Source organism: Lissotriton helveticus, chromosome 1_1 (genome assembly GCF_964261635.1).
Source record: "Lissotriton helveticus chromosome 1_1, aLisHel1.1, whole genome shotgun sequence".
Lineage (NCBI taxonomy): Eukaryota > Metazoa > Chordata > Amphibia > Caudata > Salamandridae > Lissotriton > Lissotriton helveticus.
In genome coordinates this window covers 1,665,815,457-1,665,841,392 of record NC_136057.1, presented here as the reverse complement: position 1 = coordinate 1,665,841,392, position 25,936 = coordinate 1,665,815,457, and the positions used below count along the sequence as shown (strand labels likewise).

The 25,936-nt window shown below is 44.2% G+C and overlaps 1 protein-coding gene across 1 annotated transcript in view; it reads right to left on the bottom strand.

The window, feature by feature from the left end:
- The window catches only part of DIP2B (DIP2 acetate--CoA ligase B (putative)), an 805,292-nt gene that overhangs the window by 375,566 nt on the left and 403,790 nt on the right, over positions 1–25,936 (bottom strand). The window contains exons 5-11 of the mRNA XM_078688921.1: positions 24,142–24,354; positions 20,321–20,479; positions 19,856–19,975; positions 17,186–17,383; positions 16,261–16,352; positions 8,088–8,198; positions 4,535–4,658 (exon numbers count right to left, since the gene is read on the bottom strand). Of these exons, the coding sequence (XP_078545047.1) occupies positions 4,535–4,658; positions 8,088–8,198; positions 16,261–16,352; positions 17,186–17,383; positions 19,856–19,975; positions 20,321–20,479; positions 24,142–24,354 (1,017 nt within the window). The remainder of the gene's footprint in view (positions 1–4,534; positions 4,659–8,087; positions 8,199–16,260; positions 16,353–17,185; positions 17,384–19,855; positions 19,976–20,320; positions 20,480–24,141; positions 24,355–25,936) is intronic.

Genomic DNA, 25,936 nt, shown 5'->3' with positions numbered 1-25,936 from the left:
CATGCATTTTGAAAAAGTCCTGGGCGCAGACTTCAGGACGAACGGAGTACTGTGTACTGATAGTGGTTGGTGCAGACTAGGAACCGCAGGTATTTCCGATGCTTCTTTGCAATCGAGACACGGAAGTACGCGTCCTTCAGATCTATGGCGCAAAGCCAGTCTCCTCGATGCAGCAGAGGATAAATCTGATACAGGGACAGCATACAGAACGTTTCTCTGCAAATCCATTTGTTTGCTTGTCGCAAATCCAGAATGGGCCTGAACTCGTTTTTGTCCTTTTTGCGCACAAGAAAGAACCTGGCGTATAGACCCTTTCCCCTTTGAGACTGCGGAACAGGTTTTATCGTCCTTTTTCTTAACAGGGTATCGGCCTCCGCTTGGAGTTCGCGTAGCAGGTATTGTGAGCGAACAGGTGGAATAGCTGGAGGAGGGCTGACAAAACGTAGACTGTATCCATTGCAAACAATATTCAGTACCCACTTGTCCGGAGTTATTTTCCTCCACTCTGCGCCAAGAGGTTCTGAATGCTTCCCCCAATCGGAGTGGGTAACAGAAGAGGGGGAAGTAATCCCTGAGGGCTTAGACCCAGCCGGGTCTTTGGTCCCCGATGCGGACTGTTGATTGCCTCTGCCCCTTTGATGTCTCTGAAAGGGCTGTCGCTGAAACATCTGTTGTTGCTGCTGTTCAGCTTGACAACCCTGCCCGCGCTGGAAACGCTGAGAAGAATAGTGTTGTTGGTATGGACGGAAAGTCTTGCGCTGTTCTTTAGGCTTCTCCAAGCCAACAGCCTTGAGCGTTTCAACTTCCGCCTTCATGCGAGCCATTTCCTCGTCTGCATGGGCACCGAAGAGCATGGAACCCGAAAAGGGAAGGTTAGCAATCCATTGCTGTGCCTCTGGTTTCAGGGAGGTAGGCCGCAACCAAGAATGGCGCCTCAGTCACCCTGTGACAGTATCCATGGGCTGCACTGATGATCTGATTTGACACTATTATGTCCTCATTCAGAACCTCCTGAAAGTCCTCGCGCTTGTCCCTAGGGAGGAGTTCAATGAACTGCTGGAGAGGCTCCCACAATGAGCGATCATATTGGCCCAAGAGAGCAGTCGAGCTTGCTGCCTTCATGGAAGTGGCTGTCATGCTGGAGACCTTCCTTCCCGCCGAATCTAGTCTGCGGCTTTCTTTGTCCGGAGAGTGCTGTTTCTTAGCTGCCACCACTATTACCGAAACCGGAGAAGGATCCGTTCGAAGCAACGCAGGATCCGAGTCCTGGGGCCTGTACTTCTTTTGAAGTCTCGATGGAGCCGACTTCACAGAGGCAACCGTCAGAAACAGTTCCATAGCCGGTTCCTCCAAACCAGGCACTAACGGAAGGAGAGGTCGAGACAGTTGCTTCCGTTGCAGCGTCTCGAAGATTACAGAGGTGGAAGGGGCAGGCACAGCGAGTGCGATCCCCAGTTTCGCCGCTCCTCGCAATAGCACGTGTTGAAATGTGGCGATGTCATCGACTGGTAAAACCCTTGTTGGTGGAGAGTCTGACATGGTTGGCGAATATCTGCCACGACTAGAGGAATCCATGTCCCTAGTGTACCTGGTCTGCGACCTGTCGTGGTAGTGACAATGTCGAGATCTGGTCGAGGATCTGTGTCGGCTGCGAGAGCGATGTCTCGTACGAGAGCAAGATCTCGGCACAGCTGGAATCACCTGCACTGGCTGTGGGTGAGGCGGTGGTGGCGTTGGCGCAAAAGGCAGAGGATGCAGCGGTGGAGGAGGAGGTAGAGGTAGAGGAGAAGGAGGCGTCGGCGTACGAGGCCGCGGAGGCGACAGACGAGGGACCACAGGTTGTGCTGTCTCCAGAGACCTAGATGGTGAATAGGTCCTGGAGAGGTCCGAGTCTGAGGTACGAATCACTCTCCTCCTCTTGCGGGCAGACCTAGAGGAGGGCGCTCCCGATGACGAACGCCAGTTCCTCCGTGATCTAGGACTGTCAGATGTGGAAATGCTGACCACCGAGTGTGACAGGTTTCCTGACGAGCTCCTTCTAGATGTCAACTTCCTCCTCGACGTCGACTTTTTCGACGTCAAGAGGGAAGAAGTCCTGGACGGCGACGATCGCCTTCTCGATGGCGATCTGAGCGTCAACGTTGACGGCGAACGGCAGTGTCGCCTCGACGGCGAGCGCAGGTGTCTTCGGAACTCAGACTGACGACGATGATGTGTCGACGTTGTCTGCGATGTCCTCGACGTCGACCTCGTCCGAGGTCTTGACGTCCTTCCCCTCGACGCCGAACGTCGACGTCACTTACACAAGAGCCCTGGCTCGACGGGGAGCATATCGTCGTCATACCTTTCGACGCCGACTTCGTAGCCATCAACGTCGACCGGGACCGGTGCCGTTTCTGGGCCTTCTTGTGACTGGGGAGCCCCCCAGAGGCCGATGCATGGGTAGTGGAAGTAGACAGAGTCCCTCCATGCCCAGAGGTCCCACCTGCATCTCGATGTCTCCTCTGCTCCAGGCCTTGAAGACGGGTCTTCTCCCTGTCATGCAGGGTCCTCCTGGAGAAAGATGTGTAGATGGAACAGGAGTCAGGCACATGAGAAGATGGAAGACAGAGTATGCAAACCCTGTGTGAGTCTGATTTGGCCTTCTTCCTGCCCCACTCAGGGCACATGCCAAATAAAGCTGGCATTTTGACAAGAAATGGGTGGCTTAGCCACTCAAAAAAGACAGCAACTGGAAGAGAAAGGCCCCAGACGTCGAACAAAACACTGAAACTTTCAAAAAAGCTCCAAAAATTGAAGAAATACCAATAAAGGTAGAGCTCAATGCTCCAGGGTCTTGCTATCAGGAGCCGGAAAAAGGAACTCAAAGTAACTTGCCTGGGCTGTGCATCATGGGATACCGAGGGTCTCTGGAGGGTTCCTTAAAGGCGCGGTATTCCTTTTCCAGACACATAATGGCAGCCTATGGGGCTTGTCTGTCCAACCCTTCCTCACTATCATGACAAAGGATTTTTGTGAAGGGGAGTTTCTCTATATGTGAAACTTAGCAAAATGTGTACATTTTTACATTATTTGGCTATCCTTTTCACTTCAAGATGAAGTGCTGGCCAGTGTAGCCTTGTTAATTGCAGGCTGCATTATTTGTATTTGATTTTCTCTTAAGTGTCTATGCAGGAATGCAGAAGAGGACAACTTAAGAGACTATTTTGATTGCTCCGGGGTCCACGCACATGGGCGAGACTATTCACGGATTATGACTATACACAGAGATCCCCTACTACAGAACTTTATTCCAAGGGGTTATATGGTCAAATAAGCCAACTATCGCACCACTCCAACTTAATCTTCTGACACCCCATGCTCTAAAATTACTAGAATCATAGTCGACCTATGAAGGTATCCCTAGAATCTAAACAGGGCGTTCCGTACAGATTCCTTATTGCTTACCTGTGATGGATGCAAATATTTGAGGTGCGAGCCAGGCTTGAGTCACACTCAAACCATCCTACGATTAAAAACTGCCTTGCATTATACATGTAGGGATGAGAAAAGGGGACAATCAGCGAGTACAAGTGTCAATAAGCATGACTTCCACTATTTGGAGCACACACATTTTCTCATAGCTTTGATTCTTGTGGGGCAAGCTTATTTAAACAAAAAAGTGGGATTCAGAGCAGAACAAGCATTGGCAATAGGTCTCGCCTTAGCAGTCTGTTTTAGCCACGTTGTATACCAGTGTGGCTGCTGTTCAGCATGGCTAAAAGTTAGTGGCGTAGAGGCAAGTGGCGTGAAGTTGCATAGATTGGAAAGGTGAAGAGGGGAGCATAGTGTCGTAGGTTGGAGTGACAGTGTGTCGTGTATTGGAGTGGCATAGAGTGGAGTAGAGTGCATGGCGTTGAGTGTTTCAGTGTATAGTGGTCTAGAGTGCAGCAACATAGAATTTAGCAGTGTACAATGCAGTTTTGTAGAATGCAATGTTGCATTATAGAGTTCAGTGGCATAGAGTGCAGTTCTGCAGAGTGGCTCAGAGTGGTGCAGAGTAGAATATAGTGGCATTGAGTGCAGCGCCGCAGAGCGCAGTGGCGCAGAGTAGCGTGTCAGAGTGCAGTGGCGCTAAGAACAGTGGTGCAGAGTAGAGTGCTGTGGCGTGGAGTGGAGTGGACTGGTGTATCGTGCATTGGAATAGCATGTTTCAGAGTACAGTGGGGTAGAGTGTTGGAGAGTATAGTGACGTAGAGTGCAATGGCGTCGTTTACACTTGTACATGCTATGGAAGCACCGTTGCGGGGACCGTTTTCCTGCTGACATAAAAAAAAAGGAGCAGTGTGAACTTCCCCATGAGGAGGCTATGATCTTTGTTTTTAATCAGGGAGTATTTTCTTGGCTGAGAGCTGCTCAAAAACAGGTTAGGCATTTTTGTGCTTTAATTAATCTCTCACAAGGTGTTCAATTTTTTGTTAGTTTTAGAAACCATGCAAAGGAGCACCAAGCATTACTAGAACAACTTTTAACCACTACTTCAGAATTAACTAACCTTTGAATTGAACAATCTCTCCATTTTGAGTTTTTGGAAGTCCCTTCAAGCAGACTTCACTGGTAAGCGCCAAGGCGATGCCACAGCTCCCAAGCAGGAATCCGATCTGCTGGCCACCTGCATCCTGTGTACGAAGAAAAAGTTGTAAGGGTTTAAGCTATGTACTAACTGTTCAGGTTCACCAGGGAGAAAACTTTCACAGCAACATCCAATACAAGCATGGGGAGCACCAGAGTGACTTAAAAGATAAGGACTCAGAGGCCATACTGGTCAGGTAAATGTGCAACAAAAACAGTCACTTACGAACACACAATTACAACTGACATTACGCGCCAATTAATCACTGTATCATGGTGAAGAATATGTAGCAACAAAGAATTTTTTGTATCACTATCGATCTATACACAACTTTTAAAGGAAATTTCACACCCAAATCAAATCACACTCTGGCTCTACTCCCCGGTATTGTTGGTTTTTTTGTCTCCTTTTCAGTGTTACTCAACATAACGCTGAGGCAGTGTGCGGTGGCCAGAATTGCAAATCATGCGCAGCTCAGTTACAGCTGAGATGGACTTTATTAATCTCATGGCGCTTAGGACTTTTTCAAAGATTTTTGTCGCTTTTTCCTTGCAATCGACCACATGTTTTAGGCCAACTAAGACAGGCATTTCTATACTGTTTACACTGGAGTGTCTTGTGTTGAAGCTAAGTTGCTAACTACAAGGCGATGACTTTCATTGTACTGATTTATCCTAAAGTATGGTAGAGGGGAGAGGACAGGAGGAAAGCAAGGTCTGAGCAATATTATGGTTATTGGGGTTCATATAGCCACTATCCACAATTAAGACATGTCCTACATTAGCCATCTCAAGGGACAGAATAATGCTAGACTGGAATATTTGGGCTAGGACCCAGAAGCACTTCTCCCTCACTGTAAACAGCAGCAAAACAAGAAAAAGTTGAGTAGAATATGGAGAGTTACAAAGTAAACAAAACATACACATTCTCCAGAACCCAGCTAAGGATGAGAAGATAGTAAATATCACGAGATAGGAACTGGGTGAAAAAGCAGGAAAGGTTGAAGAACATAAGCCAGTAGACATGGGGTTTGTTTTGGGACTGGACAATCCTAATAACAAATGAATTGTGCTGAGATGGGAAACAGAAAAAGGAAGTCACCGATAGACAACAGAAATACTATAATTTAGTTCATATTATTCTCGCACATTAACTGTTCTACCAAATCTAAATGCAGTATAAATCAACGGGGAAATGGTTAATTTGAGAAATGGTGCGAATGCTCTTGAAAACAATTTAAAGGGTTCTGATGGGGTAATCTCTCTTAGAAGCAGTAAATAGTCAAACAAAATGAACAAGATAGATACCAGCTAAATATTTAGTCTTTTCTGACTGACTACTTTCTTCATAAGCCAGGCGCGGTGATCATGACCAACCACCCTCCAAATGTAACATGGTATAGTCAGGCTTGACAGTCTAAAAGAAATCAAACCAATGATATTAGTTAACTGGAATCTTATCATACCATACCTTGAAAATCTCAATCTCCCTCTCACAACAAAATACTCAACCAGCCATGATTAACTTGGAAGTAGAAACATATCGACTGTTAATTCAGGGGTACTTCTGAATAAATGAGAGCCATTGATTAGTACTCCTTAGTTAACTGGCAAGGCCATTATTATTATTATTGTTGCTTCCTGTAGAGCACTCAAATATCCCATTGAGTTTCCCAGCGCTGGACAAAGGTAGGATGAATCGAGTCCACATATTAGAACAACCAGCTCTTCAAGTTCTTGCAGAACACCGTCAAAGAGGAGCATCTCCGCAAAGATTCATGAAGAGCATTCCATAACTTCCAGCCCAGGTATTTTATGTTATGTTATGTTATCCGGAGTTTTGTAGAGCGCTCAGCTACTCAAGCAGAGTGTCCTGGCGCTAAGGTATGCAAGGGACCGACTTCCCATGTGCACCAGGTGGATTCTAGGCACTTTGCTGAGGGACTGGTTGAGTGATCGAAGTGTGCACGCGGACTGGTAAGGCACCACTATGGTACCCAGGAACATATAGAAGACCACCATCCCGGATCTTTACATTTTATACAGAATGGCATACGTCTTCAAAGAGAAAATAGAAGAAAGATGAAGATATCCAAGTCACAAAAAGTATCCACTATACTGAAAAAAATCAATAAAATCTTTAGCTAAAGAGCTGAGCTGAAACGAGGACAACAAACAATTATGAATACCCATGAAAATACAGGCACTTTGCCGCAGCTGGGCAAGGAATAGTTGGCCATGTGAAAGAACACATACTTCTGAAAAATCACCCTACATAATAACTACAAGATCAATGAAGATGAAAGCCAAAAATAAACGTTGCTAGGGGTTATCCAGGGCTGAAATATTTTCCAAACAATAACAGTCAAAACCTCACCAATAACTTCTGAAGCCGTCCTATAACTTGAACTGACAAAGTAGTAGCCATCAAAAGAAAGTCTATAGTGTGTATAATAACCTTGTCTTTTATGTCCCAAATAGGCATGGAGACATTGAGCATCACTTGGAACCAATGTTCTACAAAGAAACTCTACGACATTGGGCCTAGTAGCTGGAGCCGGTGGCTTGTGATGATTTGAGTCATATGGAAGAAAGGATATCAGCATTCTGAAGAGATATGGAAAGGAAGTGTGAGGCTAAAAAGGCCTCTAAACCGACATGTAAAGATTTAGAAAGAAAGCAAAGTAAGTAAAGCAGATTATTGGAGTCCAGGAACAAGTGGACTTGTGGTGTGTAGTTATCTAAAACAATAAACAGTGACCATTATCTTAATGTCTGATTCAAAATTCAACCATCTCACAATGTGCCTGTGATCAATAATGAAACCAAATCACCCCAAGAGAAATAGCTCTACAATTCAGATGTAAATTATGAGGCTATTCTTTGCTGCTTAGACTTTTGAAATGTGGAACAAAACGTAATACTCCGAGGGATGATTGAAAGCAGACAGCTTCTACATGGGGACAAATATATTCGTTAAATATTTAAGCAACTAACTGTATGTAGTTGAAACGTATCTAATTTAACTACATTTTATCGTTAATTAAGTGTCTTGAGCCCAAAACACTACTTTTGTCTTCTTAAACAGACTAGCATTAGGGATGTGCGTGTGTGTGTTTAAAAGCTACTAAAGCCAGATAGGACTTATTATTCCGTCTGATTAAGTACTTGCCGTCCCCATAAAGTTTAGATTTTCCTCCCTCACTTGTGTTGTACTTGTTGAAATGGTTTGGTTTGCATGCCAGAACTGTTAACAACAAAAGTTTTCAGCACATTATAGTTAAGTGAACACCATCAACACCTGTCACTGTGAATGGAAATCTGTCAGACAGACACGTACATTTACAATCTTGAATTTGCTTTGCTAAGCACAGTTCAATCAGCTTCTAAATTAATGTTAGACAAAAGGTTAATTGTCAGCATTTTCTGGTGTTCTTCCAGCCCCAGCAAATGACACTCTATAAAATGGACATTACCTTTCTAGTCAGAGGTACCTCTATTGGAACAGGGATGACTTCGGCCAGCAAACATCCATAGAAAGCCACCATAAACATGACTGGGTCACTGTTAGGATACACCAGCGCCACCTAAAACAACATCAGAAAAACACAATGAAAAAGGAGAGGAAAATGCTGAAAGATCTACACAGTCCTAACGTTATATCACCAATTAAACTTGATTTTGAAAATATAAATCAAGAAAAACCTAAGTCGGTTGCAATATGCAGCCACCAATATGATGCCCTTGGAACATGTCTTGATAGCCAATTAACACATTTAACGCTTAAGATAGGTCAAAAGTATATAACTCCTTACTAATAGCGTGGAAAAAACAAAATAAGAGGTTTGGGGTAAATTAAAAGCTGTAATTTAAGACCAAGTTTCAGGTGTTTTTTAAGCTAAACCTTTAGTAACCCAACTAGTGATATTTTGTATTTGTATACGAGGGAGAGGTCACCATTGTAGGCTTGCATTTCCATTCTGGTTTAGCACCGTCTACCGCAGAATACAAGAATTCCACAGCAGTCCAGTGTTTTATGTGAGTTGTGGTAAGTATTCGGCGGAGTGAGGGTATTAGATGATTTGTAGTTAATTAGACATGTCATAAGGTTGCTGAGCGGGGCTGGAGGAATCATCCAGATGTCTGCAAGCGAAGTGCTAAGAGGTCCCCAGAAGCAGAATTGGACCAGAGGACGCAAAGAATGATAAGGAAAATTTTACTTACCCTGGAAGCATCTGTCGTGGCATATAGCTCTGTAGATCCAGATGCTCTACATACTTCTGCCATCTAGTGTGGGGCTCAGAGGTGTGTAACTTTTTTTCTTAGAAAGAAAAGTATTTTGAGTCACAAGGTATAGCGACTCCTCCTATGACTGGTAATGCGCATGGGCAACGGCTTCATTTATTGTATTCCCGCATGTTGGGTGAAGATAAAAATGGAGCACAGAAGTGAAAGAAGATTACTATGTAAGTAAATATAGCAATATGTGCAAGATCAAAGGCTTCGGCGGAGAGGGGTGGGTGCTTGTGAATCTACAGCTCTACATGTCACGAACAGTTGCTTTCAGGGTAGCAACATTTTACGTTTGTGGCTTGTGTAGCTGTAGAACCACATGCTCTCCAAAGCAGTTGTGATTAGCCAGAGGAAGTTGCAAAGGATTAAAAAGAGTACTTAATACAGCCTAGCTAACTTGAGCTTGTTGATGTGCTAGACCATCCATACAATAGTGCTTGGTGAACATGTGTTGGGTGGTCTAAGGAGCTACCTTATAGATGTCAGCTACTGGGATATTACCCAGAAAGGCCATGGCGGTTGCCTTCTTGAGAGTAGAAGATGGCCTTGTGGAGCAGAGAGATGTTGTTTGGCCTTGGCATAGCAGGTTTAAACACACTTGATTAGCCACCGAGCTACTCCTGCTTTTGAAATGGTTCTGTGCTTTTGTGTGGTTTACTGCGGGTGACAAATAGTTGTATCTTACTAAATCATTTTCTCCTAATTATGTAGTAAGTGAGGGCTCTTTTAAAGTCTACTGTCTACTTAGTTCTAGTGTGGGAAGAACACTGGGAGCTCAATTGTATGGTTAAGGTGGATAGAAGAGATCACCCTAGGCAGAAACTTTGGTTTAGTTCTGGGGACTACTTAGTCATTGGAAAACTGGAAAAAAGGTTCTTATGAAGTGAGAGCTTGGAGCTCATTGACACACCTGAGGGAAGTGACTGTAGCTAGAAACACAACTTTCCCAGATAGACAAAGGAGTCAGCAAGAGTGAAGGCGGCTCAAAGGAGGGGTCCACAAGTCTACTTAGGACTACATTGAGATTCCAGACAGGGGCCGGCCCTGGGGGATAACCCTTTTAAGTCCTTCCATAAAGGCTTTAATAATGGTGTAAGCAAATTCCTCTTTTTGTATGGTAAACTCCAAGTTTTTAGACTGATGCTGCAGGTTTTTCAGCCTGCTAACCAGAACTCAGTGCCAGTGCGCTGACCCTAAAGTGTATGTTGTATTGCCTGTACCCAACTGGAAATGGCTTACCTACCTGCAAGTCCCTAGTAAATGGTACCATGTTACCCAGGGCATGTCGATTAGAGGGGTAATCCAGGGCTTGCAGCACTGGTTTTGTCCACCTGGAGGCCCCGAAGTAAAAGAAGCCCCCCACTGCAGAATGGTAGAGCAGTCATGCACTGCTAGCCCGACTTTGCCATTGAAAGCAATGGCAAGGCAACCACTTCTCTTGGACATGTGTCTAAGTCACCCTTTTGGTGGGCCTACGAGGCCCTCAAGGCAGGGTGCAACATACACGACAGGCAGGACATGCTCACACTACTGTTGCTTTTACAGTGGAAAGACTATCACTCAATTGGCGAGTACATGGTTACACTCTGACATGAATGTTGCATTTCAAGTAGGCACTCCAAGGTATCAAACTACTCATTACATTAAACCCGACTTGTAACTGAAGTCGAAATTAATGTAACTTGTAGTGTGCAGCTTTACTGAAGCAGCTACTTTGTTACCCTTAAAACTCATGTGCCTTCCAAAGCACACATGGACCCTGCTCCACAAGACGGCGTTTACCCTCTTGGAGAGACGTGCTAACGACTCAAGAAGGAGAATAATGAGGGACAGATGGTCTGGGAGGTGTCACCTCCCTCCTGCATGTAGCCACTTGGTTGTTAGCCCCAAAAGGCAGGCTTCAAAAGTGAAGCTACCTTTGAAGGGCAGATGTGTAACACTACGGGGAGGGCTTCCCCATTGTTCAGGTAGACAGGCTGGCCCAATGAGCAGAGAGGGGTAACCAGTTGCCAAACCAGTTTACCCAGGGGCGTGTAGTTCAGAGTAGCTACACTTCAGGGGTGGTCTAGGGAGATCTAGACACCAAGAGAGGGGTCTCGCCATCTCAAGAGTGGGCAGAATGGTGCATCCTGGGATAGCCAAATGCACACTCCACAAGAAGGGGTCACTAGATAGGAGGGAACCTGGTAGCCCATTGGCTACCAACCGCATCCTGACCTGAGGGCACTTTTCAAGCATAAAGGGGGCAGCCGTAGAACCCAGACCTCAGATCTTGACCGACTTGGAAGAAGGACTGCCCTGCTGCAGTGAAGGACCAGCAAAGAGAGGCTGTACCAAAAAGGACTGCACCTGCTGGCTAGTGAAGAGAGTGACTGTGCCTGCAGTGTCCTGCTCAAGGAGAAGCAGTCTGCAGAGTCCAGTCAAGCCAAAAGAACTCAAAGGGACAGTTGATTGGCCTCCTGTTTGCAGCACAGGGACATACCAGCTGAAGCAGCCTGCGGGAGCAAATTGGTAGCCCAACGTCTTCAAGCTGCTACCACCGTTGCCATGCAGCATGGAGGACCAAGACCTGAAGCACATGGTTGCACCCGAGTTTGCTGAGCCCGGGAGTGGTGTCGGAGAGTTGCTGGAACCCTCAGAAGGCAATTTATCAACCGAGGAAGGATTGGCCTGTGACCGCAACAATAGGCAACTGGTAGTTTTGTGGCCACTGCACTTCGGCCAGACCAGAGAGGATTTGTGGTCGTTGACCCTGTAATCAGGACTCCCTCATCATATTCATGGACTAAATCCCTTAAGGAAGACCCTCGTCGACTATGTCGCATCCACAGCATCCTTAGAACATCTTCAGCATCCTACATCCCTTGCATCAGGACTACTCCATAGTAATCCATTGCAATGCAGATAAAGCGCCTGGAACTGCTGGAGGGCTGCCTCTTCTGTAAAAGTAACTGTTCTTGAGGACCTTGCTGGTCCCCCTGACTAGCTCCCTGCCAAAGTTAGTCGCCCACAGTACTTGTAACCAACCGCATTGACACTTAACTAAGTTTTCCTTGAAAAAGTTTCTACGTGTCAAATTTGTCTACTTTATCAAGGCTTGATCACGGTAAAGAGAAACTGCTTTCATTTATGACTGCTTCAAAAATCTATATCTCTGTAACCTTCAGAATTATCTTTTTCATTCTAACCTCTTAATCCTCAAAAATACAGTCTGTTTTTATAAATTGGAGTCTGATTTCTTGAGTGTTGTGTCTTTTTTTTCTTCAATTGTTTGGTGCGGTTCCTCTGTGTAAGCCTTGCTGCTCAGTGACACAGCTACTCAGCTGAGGGTTTTTACAGTCAAAACCTACTGGACCTAAAATGATTGGTAAGTGTATTATACGGTGAGGTCACACAACCACACCATATTATACACCTAATTGCCTCACAAACGGAGACTCTGAATAGTAAAGAGTGTTCCCTGTTCCGTAGGTAAGCTGCAATGGCAGCCAAATGCAAATCAATGGACATTTAAACCAGACCTAAACGTTGTAAATAAAACAACAGTTTGCACTATCGGATTTAGTGGATCAATGTGTTTGGGTAGGCAGTAATGAACTAACCTCTTGCACTTTGCTGCATAGCAAGCTTGTGTAGTAGGGAGGAGAGATGCGGAGGATGGACATACATTCCGGAGGTAAATTGAGGTAACCAAATTTTAGGACCTCAGGAGCCAAATTGCAGGGTTGAGCTGCTTGGAATTTCGGGTGCCTGCCCCTGCACTTGTGTTGAGTGAGAAGGTCTGTCCAGTTGAGCACCCTCTTGTGAGGGACCACAAACATGTTGAGGGTGATTGTGAACCACGGTTGTCTGGCCCACGTGGGAATCACCAGGATGAGAGATGTTTGCCGTAGCATCTGAAACGCATATGAGAATAGTGGGATAGGTGGAAAAGCACAGGCAAATATCCCTGTCCGGGTCATCCATTGTGCATTGCCCATGGACTGTGCGAGCTGAAACCTGGAGGAGAAGCTTGGGTATTTAGCGTTTTCTGTGGTTACGAACGGATCGCGTTGGGGAACCCCGAACGCTGGAAGTACCGGAGTACAACTTGCGGATGGAGTTCCAACTCATTGACTGGCTGACACATCCTGTCAAGCAGGTTTGCAAAATTGGTGTCCTCTCCCTAAAGGTACTCCACAAACAGATGTACTCTGTGGTGAATTGCCCAATGTCTAATATTCTGCACTAACACAAAAAGCTCGGGAGAGCACACGCCTCCTTTTTAGGAAGATAGTACATGGCAGTCACGTTGTCTGGTCTGATCAGGACTACCTTGTGATGTAGCTGGCAGAAGAAAGCCTTGAGAGTTATATTTAACTGCTGATAATGCTATTTAATTGACGTGGAAGCACTGTTAAAGGGATGTGCAAGTGCCCTGAACAGTCATATCCTGCAGATGTGATAACCAACCCAGGAGATAGGAGTCAGTAGAAACAGTCTCTTGGGGAACCGGGTCTAAAAAGGTCCAGCCCTGCAAAAGGTTGTTGCTGTTTCACCACTGCAAAGAGCGATGGGTGCTGGCTCAAACGAACACTAGATCTTTCCAGAGACTTTCCACTTGTGCCCACTGTACAACAAAGAAAAACCAAAGGTGACTGGGTGTGAGTGTTTGATTGGTTCAGATGCTCCGTCCATCACCACCCCCTTTTGTACCACTTTGTTCGCCATAAGTTGGCAGGGTATGCTCAGACGTGAGTCCCTTGCTCACTTTGCCACTGGATTCAAGCAAGCCGGGCTGAAGACGGCTGAAATGCCAGAAACCGGTCCTCGGAAGCTTCTTTCCGGTCCAGGGAAAGCATGGCTTGGCAGTTCGGGCTGGACTGTTCCCATGAGGCACAGGGTCAGACTGATTTGCATATAGCCATGTCTGAACTGGGGTGGCAGAGTGGGCTAAAGAACGGTGATGGATTACACCCAGATCTAGACTGGGTGTGAGTGTTTGATTGGTTCAGATGCTCCGTCCATCACCACCCCCTTTTGTACCACACTGTACAACAAGGCACTCTTGAAGTGGACACATATGCTAGAGAGCATGTACTGAACGATCCAGGAAGCCATCAAGCCAAGGAGGAACAATACAGTCCTGACCGTTAAGCGGCAATTTAGCTGAAAAAGAGGCGGCAGCAGCAGCTGGAGGATTGAACCACTGCAGGGCTAGGATAGGCTTTCCCAGTGACTGAATCGAGAACTGCCTCTAGAAACTGGGCTGTATTTGAAGGGGTTAGTGGTAGGAGTCTTGACCAGATTGTTGGGGAACCTAGCTTGTGTAAAAGATCTAATGTGATCTGGGTGTGGTCCAAGCATTGCTACCTGCTTGCACTCTTTTTCAGTCAGTCATTGAGCTAGGGGAAGACGTGGACACCGCTGCTCCGGGAATGAGCAGCTACCACAGAAAGGCTTTTGTGAAGAGTCTTTGGGCTGAAGTTACACTAAAGGGCAGACCCTTGACCTGCAAATTCTGTACACACACCACAAACTTGTGGTAGTGATGGTGAGAAGGATGGATGGGTTTGTGGAAATAGGCATCCTTCAGTTCGAGTCCCCTTGCTGTAGCAGAGAAATGATGTCCTGGAGCGTGACCGTGTGGAAGTGCTCCAACAAGATGTATGTGTTGAGGGGCCGGTGGCTGAGAATGGCCCTGAGGAATCCATCTTTCTTGGGGATAATTAAGTGCAGGGTGTACACCCCTTTGCCGCGCTGGTGTGGTGGCACAGGCTCTATGACCCCCTTTAAGTAGGAGCATTTGTACTTCTCTAGTAGGAGGCGCTGATGTTCTGTGGAAGGGAGTGTTTGCGGGGAGGGATGTTCGGTGGTGGAACAGTGAGTTCCAGGCAATAACCATGCTCTAAAATGGAAAGGACCCATTGATCTGAGGTGACTGCAAGTGTGCGAGGAACCCCTGCAGTCATCCTTTGACAGGTGTTGGGTGGTCGGGGGAAGGGAGAGTGAATCACTGGTGGTAGCGGCTCTCTTTGCTGCACACTATCTGCCCCTAGAGTGATTTTCCTTAAAGGCACCCCTGGAGTAACCACAATAAGGTTGCTGATTTTGTTGCTGCCTCTGATAGGAAGCGGAAGTCTTCGGAGAGGGGGCTTTGTTGCCATCACAAGACTGGGTCCTACGAATAGACCACTGCAAGCTGGAGTATCTGCATGCAGGAACCTCAGCGTCTTCCATCAGTGTGTCGGCAGTATCGTATAGAAATATCATCTTCTGTAAAACGCATTTGCTTCTAGGCACAGGTGGACTGATCCAAGATACATTCTGAAAAAAAGGCGACTACAGTGACTGGGTTTGGCTCTTGCAAGGCAAGTGGATTGGGCTGGCAACGGTTACACCGTTGCGGACCACTTTACATAGTCTGTGTTACATAGTTACAAATATTACATAGTTCACGAATGGTCTAGTTAAGGCATGTTCATCGTGGTTATAGCACGTCCAGCAAGCACTCACAAGACCTCATAAGCAATGTACAGGCAAGGCATAGTTGACCATGAATATGTATGGGAGAAGCAAGAGCGACAAGAATGGTTAAAGACAGTGGTTTGGAAAAGGGAAGTATTGTCTTATAATGAACTGCATCAGAGATTGCTTGTGGTGGAGTCAACTGGACATGTTGTTCCAAAGACAGAGCTACCACTGAGATGGACATGCAGACTGAAATAAAACAGCTGTGTGAGTATGGAAGAATAACATGCTGCAAACCAAGTGGTCAGCAGTTATCCCCCCCAAAAAAAAGATAGCCCATAAAAACACTAATCAGAATTACCCTTCGGGGACACGGTTCCACTAATCAGCAACAGCAAAACAAAAATGAACCAAAGGCAGAGCTTCTGAAAAGCTGCCCTCATTTATCCGTGGCATACAATTATAGTCTAAATCTTTAGCCACATCGAGTTCTTTATTATTGTTAACCATATGCACAAATTATAAACACACACCTGCTTCTGAAACACATTTAAAAAGAGTATTGATGAACTTGTCATTACATCCAAAAATAAAACCCAGTCAGTTTTACAGAATGATCAATAAATATTGAAATTATGTCACTTGAAAAACATTATATACAAATGTGTTTAATGAATATTTATTGTAGATATGGTGAACACAAAACTGGAGGTTAGTATTTGTTGGAACCATGAGCCCACACCCAGGTAGAAGAAACTGATCCACGTTCAAGTACAAGACGTCTAAGCATGCTCCACTTGCACAACTGCCCTCATACATTTCCAACAGAATGCCACGGTCTAAAGATCATTAAAAGAATACAAGTTTACAATATCAGAAAAGGTGTAGATATTTTTAAAACAGTACCCGGTCTCCTGGCTTCAGCACCGGTTCAGTTTTGGTTCCAAGTTTATTAAGAAGTGTGTAGGCCAGCCGTAGACTTCTGGTCCACAATTTACCTACAGGAAGGACATTTAGCAATGTGTGTCAGATGACTCGTTTTTAAAAACATTAAAATTGATGCACATACTTTCACCAATCACCAAGACAGCTTTGCATTATTTTCTCCTTTAAGGGGGGATATCAAACACAGCTCTCTGCAATAAGAAAACTGATGGATGACAGGAAATGAGCGACACTCAGTCACGACAGAGAAGCTGGGACTAGAACACTGGTCTAGTAGATGACCACTTTGGTCCCATCTACCTATGCCTTAGTGAAACGGAAGAAAGGACGGCTACAGAGTATGTTGCGTGCCATGTGACATCCAGTAATGGAGACAACTGAACTTTCCCTGGGCAGCACAATCAAATAACCATTCAACCTTCTCTAGCATAAGCCTAAGTGACATCTTTCGCGGCTAGCATAGCAAATGGTTACAATGGCAATCATAATATCTGGGTGAATAGGTCTTTCAGATTTATTAAAAAAAATAACTGGCACAGGACTGAAAGCAGACGCACATTAGAGAACGCTGAAGCAAGTCTTCTCAAGACAATTAATAACAGACGCATTTCTCATTTCTTTAGGAGGCTTCGGGCACTCCCCGGTGACATGGTGTTCCATCACATTCTATTTAACGGCTTGGAAGTTTGATTTCCAAAATCTGACACTGCACTGTCTTTGTACAAGTTCGGTAGGTATACCACTATTCATCAAATACATTTGAATAACAATGGGGCAGCCTACCATGAAAGTGTTAACAGATCTAACATTCTCTGCGACCTCGGTGAAGGAAAACCAAAACCAACATGTCCCATAGAACTCCATGGTGGACTAGACGCCAACCTACCGTAAGTCAGTGTGTAAACTGGCTTCCCCGTCACGTCCAGGGCCGTCAGGCACGGGCACTTGGCCTGAGTGGTGCCCCAGCGTTGCAGCGCAGCTTCAATGGCTGGAGGCCAATTGCAGACCACGCCCAGTGGCTCCCCCTTCACAGGGGTCATTTGACGTCCTTCCGGCTTTGGCTGGTTCGGGTCTGGCCGGGGCACTGAAGGAAAGCGTGGAGACACCAATTAACGCTGCAATATTTGGTTTAAATCTGTCGTAATTCTGCCTAAACGTAGAAGCTTTCACACAGTGTTGTAAACTTTCATATTGTTAAACAACAATACGAAACAAAACACAATAGGTGAGTAATATGTCTGTGTAGCAGCCACAATTTGCTATCAACAAGCACTGGCAAAACCAACAGGCCTTTCTTTTGAGACCTATTGGCTTTGCCAGTGTTCTTAGCCACGACGTACAGCATTCCAGACAGATGAGAAGCATATCCAAATAAGCGAAAAGAAAACCTAAGATGCAGCTGAATGGAGTATATCCTAAATAAAAACAACAATTTGCAATGCAATCGATCTCGCCTTTGGGACCTTATATGTATTTAGCTATGCAGCACATTAACCTGAGTGCTGAAACATCTACAATGCTTTAACATGGAGGGAAAGTAAGCACCAAACTGCGTGACACGCCAGGTATGAGAACACATGGAGAGAAATATTGCCTTTCAGCGAGAAATGGTATAGTCCAAAGCTCAGATTTTAATATAAAATCAGGGCCTTCGGTGGTCATATCACTTAATATACAAGATTTGAAAAAAATATTGTCTACAGGTGCTTGTGGAAGACAATTTCTATTGACTGGAATCTAAAGAATGCTACAGTGATTCTGGTATTTTACTCACCTCTGCTGGTCATTTTCTATCTAAAGGGTTAAATAGAGGCAGTAGCCAGAAAAATAAAAAAAAGAAAGTCCCTCAGCAAAAAGCAATTCTGGAATTTTACTGACCTCTGCTGGTAGTTTTCTGTCAAGACAGTTAAATAGGCGTAGTTGAACAGAAAAAAAGTCCCTAAGCGGAAGGAGACAAGTCCTAGGAATGATCTCCAGAGCCCACAAAGTACATACAAATATAAGTATTATACTAACTAAAGTAAATACAAGAGATGTTGAATGCTCAACCTAAAAAGAGAAGCCTATGCTACAGGTGATCGCATCATTTTGTAGGAACATACCCCTCCCGATGCATGCGTCTACAAAATAGTGCTGCTGTTTTTTTTTCTTTTTATTTGCCATTCTCAGTGGGATTTGCAAATAAGAAAAACAATTTGCAACTCTGAAGGTCGGTTAAGGGGAGCAAAATGGAGGGCGTGAGTCCGGAGAGCGGTATGGAATCAGCAGATAGGGTGACAAGCAGGGCAGTGGGAGGAGAGGCAACAGTCGTCAAGAGGCCACGGGTGGCAGGAAGCAAAAAGAGGATGTAAGTGGGGGGGATGCAACATGGAGAGGGGACAGCAGCAAAACGGAGGGTAGGGGTGAGTAGGAGAAACAACTGGCGAGAGAGCAACACATGCAGCAAGCTGGGGAGAAGCACGAAAAATTAACATAGCGAGAACTTTAAGTCGCGCACAACATGTAGGGTGGCAAAGCGAAGCACACAGGCAACAGTGAGCAAAGCAGGTGGAGAAAAGTACACTAGGGAGACAACTGGAAAACACTTGCACTCTCATGGAGTCCTTAACCAAAAACAAAAAAGCAGTTCTTAAAAGCTAGCACAGAAAGCATATAAATCAGCCAATCAAAAGAGGTGTTTAAGAGACTATGCACAAAGGGACACGATTGAGAAGTAGGCAAACAAAAGTGCAAGTCGGGCAACCAACGGTAAGCTATGGGCGGTCTTAAAGACCCTTTAGGTTTTTAATAAGTATGTGATACTGTGGGAGATGTAAAGAAAAGTAACCTATTTTGATGCCAACATGGCCATGAAACGGATGTATTACAGACAGATGTCTCTGAATAAACGATAGGAATGTCATGTGTACAAACTAAGGCCAAAATTGAACTAAATAAGCTAGCTCCCTATATGAAATGTCCGATCCACATATAATACATACGGGTATAAGAACACTGCAAAGCCCTGCCGAAATTTCTGGGAAGAGACGAAACATGTTGGCTACATTGGCAGTATTCGTGGATATGTGTCAAAAGAAGAACTTTAATAATGGATTATGAAGAATTTTAAACAAATTTGAATGGAGTCTGTGCATTACTTGACTCAGGTTATCTGGAATGTACAATCATTTTTGTAACAGAATAAATAGTGAGTGCTGATCACTTCTGTTAAAATAATTAGGGGATTTATATCCCTATATGGAGGATTAGAGGCTGATCCTCCAGATCTGAGCACCAACTGTGGATACGGTTTCCACTTTAAGTGATAGGTGCGGCGGAAAAGTCTCAGCCTCAATCTGTAAATCCCTTTGCATAATAAAAGGTGTGTGTGTACGACCAGTTTGTGATGCAGTGTTTGGATTTAAGCTGTCTTAGCCTTGTGTGTAACTGATTTTTTTGCATGCGTCATTAATGACGTGGAGAGTGCCGTCTAGACGATCTAGTGGGTGGTTCTGTAAATTGGTATGCCTGCATGGCACATCACATCTGGTGTCGCAGCCTAAGCGTTCCACTGTACCTTCCACAATCTCCTCAAAATCATCCACAAAGAATTCTGTCAGCGGTGGCCGCTTCGGCCTTTTCAGGGTGTTGAGCAGCTGCTGGATCTTGGTGGACACCCGGCTATTTACTGGTACACCTGCATGGACAAGAAAGTATGGTATATAATGAATGGATCAGCCACAGCAGCGCGAAAGTCACATCTGGGTTAAATTAGACTTCTGTATTATGGGTGCCTATAAAACAGCGAGATGAACCCCGAACAACACACCCAGAGATTGCTCTAGCTAGCACACAAATGGATTTCTCAGGAGAAACAAGCTGTAAGCTTGTGAAAAGTCTTTCATTTTATCCGCCTATCGACCTTTTATATAAAAAGAGGTATCTATATGTATCTTTTGAAATCGCGTGAAACTAAGGAAAATGCATAGGGCCTTATGGAATTCTCTACCAGCAGCAGAGTTCAATATTGGGTACCGCATACCGTCCGCAGTATCCATCAGGCTAGACCGTCGGGATGCCTTGTGCATTCCTTTCACCAGTCCATGGGGCGGCAGGTCTATGTTCACAGGGCGCACAGAGGTGGTGGAGGATGGTGGTGCAGAGGTGGTGGCTGTGACGTCAGGTGGCGCCGAGATAGTTTCTGCAAAATACAATACAAAAAGGTGGGCGGAACTAGATTATCGCAGCTAGGAAAAAAATATGTTGGTGCAGTTTTATAGAAAGCAAACTGGACCCGAAGGTATCAGAGCGCCATACATGAGCAACAGTTGTGTTACAGACGGATACATTCATTTTGTTAGGCAAGGGGAGATAAAGTGATTTGCCCAGAATCACAAGAAGTTGAGCTCCACTGTCGAAACTCGAACACCGTTCCCCAGCTTCGAGTTTGACCGCTCTAGCTGTTGGGTCATATCCTTTCCCTTAGTTAAAAAATGAAAACATGAATCGTTAATTAATATCAACAAGACATATTAAACTGCATATCTACAACAGGACAAAATGAAATACTCAAAAGGACACAATTTAAACAATCTAGCCTTAAAGTTTTAAATAGTTTGGACTCTATTTGGTGATATTTGCCACTGCAACTAACAATTCCTTAACTAAATAAAATGACTGTGCACTGTAATGCATACTTTTTCATTTCCATTTTGTATATTTTCAAACACGCAGCACTTTGGATCCCACATGGTTTCAGCAAGGACATTAGTCGTCTCCAACCATCACTCGTCCAGATACTCACAAAAAGGATCATCAGTGGAATAGTGAGGGCAAACTAAGACCGGACAACTTCTCAGGTCTTTTAAAACATGCATACAGGCAGGATAATATTAGAAAAGTCACCTGCTATGCACGTGGACCATGCTACGGAGATCTGCACACTGCCACAAAGTTCACAAAATATTGACTGCTCCAAGTGCATAACAGAGACTGCGTTAGACTCACCACTAGCACACTCCAAAAATGTGTGTTCTTCTACAACTGCTCCTTTTTGCCAATATCCCAAATAAAAGAGTAATATGGTGATGCTATCCTGCTATCCAAGCTGGGAAGACCTCTCCAAGAGCAACGAAATTAGAACAATCACATGCTACAGGAATAATATTAAAAATACGAGTGAATGTAACCATCTGAAATAAAATACCATTTTGCAGACTTTTGCATATGCCTTGGTGCGAACACTGAATAAAAGTGTGGATTTCTAATAAATATTTAATTAACTGCAAAAAGACATAAGAAAAGAAAATCTCTCCATGACTTAAACTTTTCCTTTGCAGGTTGTAAATGAAATACCAATTTTTGCAGACTTTTGCATATGCCTTGGAACAAACACTAAATAAAAATGCAGTTTTCCAAAAATAACTGACTGCAAAAAGACAGAAGAAAACATCTTCCGATAACCGAAAAATTCTCCCTGCAAGTTAGACATTTTGCCTCAGAATTACTGCAAAATGAAAGGAGGCAGAATGCTCATCTTCAGTGAGAAGTTGACCGGTATAATATTCAATGATTCCAGGCAAAAGTTCAAAAACACTGCAAGAGGCACAGACACACACACAGTAGTTATCAAAAATGTAATATTAGCAAATGTCGGTAGACTGTTCTTGATGATGGTGTAGTCTCCCATCCGCTCCCTTAAGAACTGATTGAACTCTTTAGGTGGTAAGTTTTTTGTTTTTAAAATTTTTTTATTTATGGTATTTGCGCATATAAAAATGTACCTAGAATAGAACCGGGCCGCCTTTAAGAGTACATTCAATTTGTATTACAATTGTTTAGTTCAACTTGGTGGTTTCCGGTGCTGTTCAGACAGCCTGCCACACGGGGGCGCAGGTTGTCTAATTTTGTGGTGAGCACAACAGCAGTTTTTTAATAATTCAATATACATTTACTTTACGAAAATATACCAATCATAGCTCTAAAAATAGCTTGGGGACAAGCACTAGTAATTTTTAAGTGTATATTAAAAGTCTGAATTGTCACTTTTATGACTGGTTATTAGTTGTTTTGGCACTGGCACCGCTGGAGGGGGCTGATGGGTGGTGCAAGTTGCAGTGTTCTGATAAATGCCTTGGCTCTTTTTTTTTTATTCAAATTAAGCACTAGACTTCAACTCACTTACTGATGTAAGTACCGACTGTTTGTGCTTCATTGCATTTCTTTATATCAAGTACAGCTCAAGTCAATTGGAAACGGAGCAGGAAACCCTCTAATTTAACTGTCAAGTTCCAGATTCGTTTACATAACATTAACTCATACAACTTGCTAAAACAAAACGATGCTTTCAGTCCCGTGTTTAAGATGGAGGCTACCAATCATTAACTTCCCTAGCCATTTATGTCTGGCACGGGTGGTGGGGGGGGGGGCAATCTTTGGAGGCAAGGAAACATGTCGGCTGCTCTGTCTGTTCCTGGGTGCCTTCGTCACCCTTGTGAACGCAAGACATAGTGTTAAAACAGCCTCGAAAGGGCACCGAGGCTCAGCAAGACGGATTTATGCACAGTACAAAATTGGGATACATCCCACTGCCAAGATAAAGTGGAAAAAACAAAGTTGCAGTTTAAAAAGAATTACAAAAAAATAGTTGGGTACTTGGTAAGAACCACCAAATTTCTCCTATTCGATATTTTGGAAAAATCACAGGTTTTCGTTAACGTCTTGCTTAGACCTACAACACTCCAATATTCAAGGATGGGTTACATTACAATGCCTCAATTATAAGTGGAAACTGTACACTCTTTTTCGGAAGCCCATTAATAAGTCTCTCTTTTTAGGTCTGGCCCAGAGACAGCTTCAGTTGGTCACAAGCCTCAAAATAAACAAATATTTATATATTGTACACACATACCTAAAGGGCTTTTGGTCAGCCTCCATCATCCAGTAGGCTGTTGAAATGTCATTCACATTTCGCTCCTGACGACCATAACAAGGGTTAATGGGTCACTCCACTTCAACCACTGGCTCCCCTTAACTGTGAGTGACAACATTTTGCTAGTGCATATCCACCTGAAAAGTAGTCCACTTCAGCGCCAAGGCTAGTGGACTAGTTTCTGCTTTTGATTGAATTTTTATGTTTTTTTCAGTTTCTTATTGCAGAATCACTTTTATATTGGTTTTGCTAATAAATGAAACATACCCTTTGCATTTTAATGTTCAATAAATGTGTTTGCAAAGCCAAGTGAACAAATTAAAAATGGGGAAAACAAAGAAATTGCAGTCGTCAGAGCTATTTGCTTTGGCAAAACGTGCTAAACTATGGTCTGCTACTTCTATATTGCACTTCCTTAGTACTGCCAATAAAGTCAATAAAATGAGTTACTACTAGTTTTAGACTGGTAACGTAAATGATGGGTTAACATATGCACCGCCAACAAGGACACTGAATCAGACAATCCCAGATTTGAAATCGCATGGGGAGACGCAGCCCCTCATCCTCAGTTGTTTAACAAAAAGAGCACTTGAGAACTGAGAAATAACAATATATCAGTGTTTAGAGATAATTCAGTATGCTAAGGGTATGACTGGAAAGAGGTTGATTTTACTAGCTGTGAAAAGTGGCTAGAAAGGCTGATGTAAGATGCAAACATTTGTACCTGCAGGTTACACAAAGATCCCTGCATTTACCCACTAAGGGTTCTCACTCACTTTTAATCAAATCATTCTTTTGACCTACCACTGTCTTCAAGGTACTCAACGCACAATGGGTTGGCAAATGTGCGCCTTTTCAATGTCTAAGGAGTGCTGTCTCACTAGGCTTCTTGAAAAAGTATTTCTACAATAACAACACACAGACGTTCTTACCTGGCTGAGTGCTGGACAGCACATCTGCCAATGAACCACTGGTCCCCTTCACCTCCCCGTGGGAAAGAGTAGAAGATGCCGACGAGGATGTGGAAGATCCCTGGATTGACCGATTAATCCACGACTCCGTGTTTTGTAAACTTTGGGTGAGTACTGCAGTGAGGGCAGCCTGGCGCCTGAGTGAGCCCTCATCTTCCGAGGCCGAAGAAGTATCTGGAGGGTAAAGAAACCAGCAGTGGGTAATCACAATTTATCACAGAGCACATTAACATGCAAAATATTCCTCATTTCTTCCAAAAATTCGAGCATTGAAACACAGAAATAGTGGAAACTCAGATTTCCAAAGAAAGTATTCAATTAGACTCCCATAATTTCATGTCATCTTCTTGGTCACAAATAAGCCCAAACTATCCATATCTTCCCACCATAATTAAACTACCAACTGACTGTAACGTGACCAAACATGTTAACAAGGGCATTTACCCATTCTAATTTTGAGAATCAGAAGTACAATTATTAAGAGGTTCAGTGTAACTTTGATGAAATGTGACTAATGTACATAGACAAGCCAGAAGAACGTTGTTTAGTAATTGTGGTGCATTATCTTTTCTTCTCTCAAAGATTAAGAGTTATTTATCTAAGCTTATATACTTAAATATTAGATTTGCATCTTGAATATGACTAATATATCTACAATATGGCCTCTGATTGTTAATCTATTTGGTAATTCATATGGTTAAATTAGATAGAATATATGGAGTTTTCTTGTGAAGATGTATTTTTCCTAATCATATGTAGTTTTGTTATAGACTAATTGAACTATTCTAAACTATCACAGTAAATATTGCATCACGTCTTACGGTCCGACAACACATCATTCAAATGCTGCTCTTACACTTACGTTTCTTTATTCCTCAGGTGTGAGGAATATCTTATGGATGTTCTTGACACACAAGTACAGAAACTATATCAGGCTCAAGATGGATTTAGTTCACCAACGCTCTGAGTCAAACTGTCCACAGTAGAACCGTCACAGACATGCAACATCCTTAAACCAACATGCCAAGAGGGGGAGACTCATTCTGTCACAGGACTCCCGTCACACTCAACCTGTGACACAACAGAGTTATATTGTACAGACAAGGACTTCACAAACGCACATCAACTACTGGGCTACAATTCATATTAAAAAGAAAATCACGGCACGGAACCAACACCAAACTACTGGGCTCCCTGTTGAAGTCCAACTAGCCAAAATGTGGTTGCTTTTCATTCCTTCAATTAACCCCTTCGCTGCGGGGTTATTCCCCCGCAGCGCTGGGGGGAGGGGGGCACGCACAGCGCCCACACGCTCATGACTAGCTCAGCTCATCACAGGTGCATTACCTGCCGTGGAACGCTTGCACAGCAGGGGAATTATCCCCGCATGCGAGCGTTCCACGGCTCATGACGAGCTGAGCTCGTCATGATCACCGGAGTGCCGTGGCTCATGACGAGCTCAGCTCGTCAGGAGCATGGGAGGGGTTAAGCACGTCGCCTCGTTTTACTGAACTGACTTCCCTTTCGGGGATTGTTTAACTCAGTTGTTCTTAACCTTTTGACTCCTGTGGACCTTTCCCATAGGAATCTGGCCCTTCCCATAGGAATCTGGCCCTTCCCATAGGAATCTGGCCCTTCCCATAGGAACCTGGCCCTTCCCATAGGAACCTGGCCCTTCCCATAGGAACCTGGCCCTTCACATAGGAATCTGGGGACCCTCCAATAAATCATTACTGAATTCCGGGGACACCGTGGA